We start from the raw sequence: 6,552 nt of genomic DNA on the forward strand, positions 1-6,552 counted from the left end.
GTGCTTTTCCTTGGATTCCGATGTTTCTGAGGCGCTGTAGAAGGGTGCTATGGCAGACTGTGTCGAAGGCTGCGGAGAGGTCGAGGAGGATGAGGGCGACTGTGTCTCCATTGTCCAGTAGAGTTCGAATGTCGTCTGTTGCTGCGATGAGGGCGGTCTCAGTGCTGTGTTTTGCTCGGAAGCCGGACTGTGAGGAGTCGAGGGATTTGTTGGCTTCGAGGAAGGCGGCGAGCTGGTTGTTGACAGCTTTCTCGATGACTTTGGCCGGGAATGGAAGGAGCGAGATGGGGCGGTAATTTTTGAGTTCGGTGGGGTCCGCTGTGGGTTTTTTCAGAAGGGCGCTGAGTTCAGCGTGTTTCCAGCTTTCCGGGAAGGTGGCGGATTTGAAGGAGCAGTTGATGACGTCTCGGAGGTGCGGTGCTATGATGGAGTCTGCTTTGTTGAAGATGTGGTGAGGGCATGGGTCTGTGGGGGATCCTGAGTGGATGGAGTTCATCAGGCGGATGGTGTCCTCAGTGGAGATTGGGTTCCAGTCATTAAGGATGTTCGAGGGTGGTGAAGGTTCAGCAGATGGTTGGGTGGGTTGGTCTCCGGGTTGGTTGTCGAAGCTGTTGTGGATGTCTGCAATTTTGTTGTGGAAGAATGAGGATAGGGAGTCGCAGAGTGCTTGAGAGGGGGTGATGTCGTTAGAGTTGGCCGAGGGATTGGTAAATTCCTTGACGATGTTGAAAAGTTCCTTGCTGTTGTGGGCGTTGTTATCTAGTCGTTCCTTGAAGGCGGTTTTCTTGGCTTTTCGGATCAGTTGGTGGTGTATGCGGGTGGCGTTGTTGAAGGCGTCCTTGGTGCTGGTGGTTGGGTCTTTTTTCCAGGCCTTCTCAAGGGAGCGGCAGAGTTTCTTGGATTTCTTAAGATCATCGTTGAACCAGGAGGCCTTCTTGCTGCCAAGTTTGCTTTGTCGTTTTTTCAGTGGTGCTAGGATGTCGGCGCTGTTGGATAGCCATAGGGTGAGGTTGGTGGCGGCTTGGTCGGGGTTTGAGGAGTGGGCTGGGGGGTTTAGAAGGAGTGATGAGGAGATCTGGTCGATGGTGATTTTGTTCCAGTTTCTTTGCAGAGTTGGTTGGGGGTGGTTGTTGGGTTTGGGCTTGTTGTAGGTAAAGTGAACGCAGCTGTGGTCAGTCCAGAGGAGAGCCGTAGTGTGGCTGAAGGAGACATGATTGCTGGAGGTGAAGATAGGGTCGAGAGTGTGACCTGCGATGTGGGTGGGGGAAGTGACCAGTTGTTTAAGTCCGAGGTTGGCGAGGTTGTCCAGAAGGGTGGTGGAGTTGCGGTCGTTGTTCTTTTCAAGGTGAAAGTTGAGGTCTCCCAGAAGGATGTAATCTTTGGAGGGGAGGGCGTGTGGAGTGATGAAGTCCGTGATGTCCTCACTAAATTGTGCGCGGGGTCCTGGTGGCCTGTAAAGGAGGGTGCCTCTGAGTGTGGTCTTGGGGTCGATGTGGATCTGGAAGTGAAGGTGTTCAGAGTTGGCGAGATTGACGTCAGAGCTGGTTGAGATGTGGATGGATTTCTTATGGACGATAGTGATTCCTCCTCCTGTGTGGCCGGTACGGTCCTTGCGTATGATCTTATAATCTTCTGGGATGGCAATGGTGATGTCTGGGGCGGAGGAGGCGTTCATCCATGTTTCTGTAAGGAAGGCGACGTCCGGAGAGATGGTGTCTAGTAGATTCCATAGGTCAATGGCGTGCCTGTGGACCGATCGGGTGTTAAGCAAGATGCATTGTAGGTGGTTGGGGTCGGGAATCTGAGGTGTGATCGTAGCGGAGTTGTTGACGGTGCCGATGAATTTGCAGGAGTAGCATGAGAAAGGTCCATGGGTGTGTCCAGGAGCGGCTTGGACGCAGTTGGGGGGACGGCCGGGGTTAAGGGCTAGGAGGGTGGTGGCATCGTAGGTAATGCGGGAGGGCCGGGTAATGCGAGTGCCAGGGGGTCTGGCGCTGGGCGCGGTCCAGGCGCAGACGGGCGTAGACGGGCTTACCTTTGGCGCACCTTCGGCGCGACTGGGGCGCGAACGCTGCGCGCGGGAACTACTGTCATATATGGATAGTGGAGGGGGAGGGGCGAGGGCGGCTCAGCTGGGAGGCGGGGCGGGCTACAGACGTCGACAACAACAAACAAAATGGAGGCGGAGGGGGGAGCACAGCGGAGCGCTTGTGGCAAACGCGCAAACAGAGTGAAAGCAACAATATTAAATAAGAAAAGTGCAAATAAAGCTAAGCGGCGACCAGGCAGACAGCAGGCAAAAATAATAAGGCTGTTTTAGAATGCAATGCAGCACAACGATACCGGATGTCTCAGAGGGACACTGGGGAGCGACCACTCAGCCCGAGGGAGAGGAGCGAGTCACGGCGCCTTCAGGTAAGGGAGCGCTGTTTCTAGTCAGTGGGAGGGCGGTTCACCTGGGAGGCGGGGCGGGCCACAGACGACGACAACAACAAACAAAATGGAGGCGGAGGGGGGAGCACAGCGGAGCGCTTGTGGCAAACGCGCAAACAGAGTGAAAGCAACAATATTAAATAAGAAAAGTGCAAATAAAGCTAAGCGGCGACCAGGCAGACAGCAGGCAAAAATAATAAGGCAGTTTTAGAATGCAATGCAGCACAACGATACCGGATGTCTCAGAGGGACACTGGGGAGCGACCACTCAGCCCGAGGGAGAGGAGCGAGTCACGGCGCCTTCAGGTAAGGGAGCGCTGTTTCTAGTCAGTGGGAGGGCGGCTCAGCTGGGAGGCGGGGCGGGCTACAGACGACGACAACAACATACAAAATGGAGGCGGAGGGGGGAGCACAGCGGAGCGCTTGTGGCAAACGCGCAAACAGAGTGAAAGCAACAATATTAAATAAGGAAAGTGCAAATAAAGCTAAGCGGCGACCAGGCAGACAGCAGGCAAAAATAATAAGGCAGTTTTAGAATGCAATGCAGCACAACGATACCGGATGTCTCAGAGGGACACTGGGGAGCGACCACTCAGCCCGAGGGAGAGGAGCGAGGGAGGACAAAGGCTAGAGAGAGAGAGAGAGAGAGAGAGAGGGCACCTCATATTTCACCAGGAAAGTAGGGAAGATACAGGCTAGAGAGAGAGAGCGAGCGAGAGGGCGCCTAACCTTCCACCAGGAGGGTAGGGATTATACAGGCTCTAGAGAGAGATAGAGAGGCCACACCACCTTCCACCAGGAGAGTAAGGAGAATACAGGCTAGAGAGAGGGAGAGGGTTCCCCACCTTCTACCAAGAGAGTAAGGAGGACATAGGCTAGAGAGAGAGAAAGAGAGCACCTTGCCTTCCACCAGGAGAGGAGGGAGGATACAGACTAGAGAGAGGGAGAGGGCACTTCGCCTTCCACCAGGAGAGTAGGGAGCATACAGGCTAGAGAGAGGGAGAGGGCACCACACCTTCCACCAAGAGAGTAGGGAGGAAACAACCTAGATAGAGGGAGAGGGCGCCTTACCTTCCACCAGGAGAGCAAGGAGGCTAGAGAGAGGGAGAGGGCACCTCACCTTCCACCAGGAGAGTAGGGACGATACAGGCTAGAGAGGAGAGGGCACCTCACCTTCCACCAGTAGAGGAGGGAGGATACAGGCCAGAGAGAAGAGAGAGAGGACACCTCACCGTCCACCACAAGAGTAGGGACGATAAAGCTAGAGTATGGGAGAGGGCACCTCACCTTCCACCAGAAGAGTAGGGTGGATACAGGCTAGAGAGAGAGAGAGCACCTCGACTTCCACCAGGAGAGTGGGGGGGATACAGGCTAGAGAGAGAGAGAGAGAAAGAGGGCACCTCACCTTCCACCAGGAGAGTAAGGAGGATACAGGCTAGAGAGAGGGAGAGGTCACCTCACCTTCCCCCAGGAGAGTAGGGAGGATACAGGCAACAGAGAGGGAGAGAGGGCACCTCACAATCAACCAGGAGAGTGGGGAGGACACAGGCTAGCGAGAGGGAGAGGGCACCTCACCTTCCACCAGGAGAGTAGGGTGGACACAGGCTAAGGAGAGGGCACCTCACCTTCCACCAGGAGAGTAGGGAGGATACAGGCTAGAGAAAGGGAGAGGGCACCTCACCTTCCAGCAAGAGAGTACGGAGGATAAAGGCTGGAGAGAAGAGAGAGAGGGCACCTCACGTTCTACCAGGAGAGTAGGGCGAACACAGGCTAGAGAGAGAGGGCACCTCATCTTCCACCAGTAGAGTAGGGAGGATACAGGCTAAAGAGAGGTAGAGGGCACCTCACCTTCCACCAGGAGAGTAGGGAGGATACAGGCTAGAGAGAGAGAGAGAAAGACAGAGAGAGAGAGGGCACCTCATCTTCCACCAGGAGAGGAGGGGGGATACAGGCTAGAGAGAGGGACAGGGCACCTCACCTTCCACCAGGAAAGGAGGGAGGACACAGGCTAGAGAGAGAGAGAGGGCACCTCACAATCCACCAGGAGGGTAGGGAGGATACAGGTTAGAGAGAGGGAGAGGGCACCTCACGTTCTGCCAGGAGAGTAGAGAGAATACAGACTAGGGGTGGGAGAGGGCACTCAGGGCTGGCTTTAGGGCAGTGCGACATGTGTGGCCGCACTGGGCGCTGACCTGTGGAGGGGGTGCCGACCTCAGGGGGCGAGCGCTATGTTTAGCAATAGCATATAATTGCAGGGATGAAGGACACTTTTGCCTGGTGGTAGTGAGAGAAACCGAGGAGGGGTCATGGTGTGTGCCGAAATTGATTGTCGCACCAGGCGCCACCAGCGCTAAAGCCGGCCCTGAGTGCACTTCACTTCCAGACTGTAGATCTGAGAAGATACAGGTTATTTATTTATATAGAAAGAGACTCGTCTTCAGCCTGTATGGCAGAGAGGACACAGGTGAGAGTGAGAGAGAGAGAGAGAGAGAGAGAGAGAGAGAGAGAGAGAGAGAGAAAGAGCCTGTAGAGCAACGAGGATACAGGTTAAAGAGAGAGTTTAGCCTGTAGAGCAGAGCCGTTAGAGGCAGAGATAGAGAAAGGGAGCTTGAGCCACAAGGGCAGAGAGAACACAGGCAGCAGAGAGGGAGGGGGCCCTTCAATTACAGGGAGGAGAGCACAGAGGTGTAAGTGAAGGAGAGAAGACGCCTCACCTTCAGCCAGCAGCGCGGACAGGATACAGGTGACAGCCAGAATGACCCTCATGTTACAGGAGAACAGGTGGAGCTGAGTGCGTCTGGGCTCTGGTCCTCTGGCGCTAAGAGTGTGGGGAGGGCCCATGGGGTGGGAGTATATAGCGTGAGATGTACCAGGGTGGGGCTTGCGTCCAGTGTTCTATTTCTAGCTGCTTTAACCACAGTGATCAGTTCTGTGTTTTTAGCAGCGGTTCATTCTTAGAAATCTCATGCATGGTTAGGGGTGGAACAAGAATTGTCAGTTTAGTTGGGTGCTGGTGACAGACTCCCTCCCTCCGTTGTTGGTACACCTGCAATCAGCAGGTCGCCGGCCATTGGTGCACGGCTTGGGGCTCTGGAGAGGCCTGGGGGAGGAAGGGTGGCGTCGCCCATCTGACCCTCTGCATGCTTTTTCAGCATCACAATTCGGCCTCTGTTTGATGGTCATTTGGGAATAATGTTTCTAGCTTGCAAAAGATGTTAGAGGTATTTATATTTCAAAAAGATGTTCCAATGTATTTTTGACTAGACCCTTGCGTAAGATCACTGCGAGCCCCTCAGCTAAGATCCAGGCAGGCCACGTGGGCCCTGATGGGTCAAATGCTGGTATTTGCCTGGTTGGGGTTCGTGGCGGGGGGTTTGTCTGTTTCAAAGCCAAATACAGCCCGGATGGCAGTCACGAGTGTTAGGATTGCCGTTGAATTCCTTCGACCTTTTACCACGTGTAGCCGACTGGGTCCAGGTCCCTGTAGTGTCAGACCGGGCTGGACTGAAGGGGGAAGCTCCCACCTGGTCACCACACTAGGCTTTGTGGACATTCATCACAGGCCCTGGACTCTGCCACCAGCAGGTTTATTTTACAGTTTAAATGCAGGAAACACACGTTTGCCTCAGAACGCTTCACGTTATTACTGCAGTTCCTACAGGTAGATCCTCATAGGGGAGACAGCGCAACAGTCCATTACATAGGTGAACCGGTCAACACCTAAAAACAAGTTGTGGCTTATTGCCTTAACACGCCCCCTGTGCCTCATTGATACAAATACCACCACAATTCCTCCCTAAAAAGTTATCCACCTCCCCTTTCCCCAGTATGCATAAAACGTGCCAAAAAAGCTTGCTGCCCCTTAGTTCTACCTATGCTTAATTACCTCTGTCGTTAAGCCTACGTCTTCCTCATATATTACCATTGAGATGCCAATGGATTTTACTCAACTAGAAATAAATGGGGGTCTCCTGTCTTAAATCGGGAGTCTAGACAATGGTTCAGCAGCAATACTGCACGGGCAGCTGTATTGTCATAACTCGCTTTGCCACCCTGTTCTGGGTGCCCCATCAATCAATCCATCAAGGTTTTTTAAGCATGCTACTCCCCTGTGAGGGT

The 6,552-nt window shown here is 54.0% G+C and overlaps 1 protein-coding gene across 1 annotated transcript in view; it reads right to left on the bottom strand.

Moving 5' to 3' along the window:
- LOC147701008 (phospholipase A2 inhibitor and Ly6/PLAUR domain-containing protein-like) overlaps nt 1-5,298 on the bottom strand; it is a 97,750-nt gene extending 92,452 nt beyond the window's left edge. The window contains exon 1 of the mRNA XM_086929834.1: nt 5,148-5,298. Within this exon, the coding sequence (XP_086785960.1) occupies nt 5,148-5,274 (127 nt within the window). The 5' untranslated portion in view covers nt 5,275-5,298. The remainder of the gene's footprint in view (nt 1-5,147) is intronic.
- Between the last annotated feature and the right edge of the window lie 1,254 nt (nt 5,299-6,552).

Source organism: Lissotriton vulgaris, chromosome 7 (genome assembly GCF_964263255.1).
Source record: "Lissotriton vulgaris chromosome 7, aLisVul1.2, whole genome shotgun sequence".
Lineage (NCBI taxonomy): Eukaryota > Metazoa > Chordata > Amphibia > Caudata > Salamandridae > Lissotriton > Lissotriton vulgaris.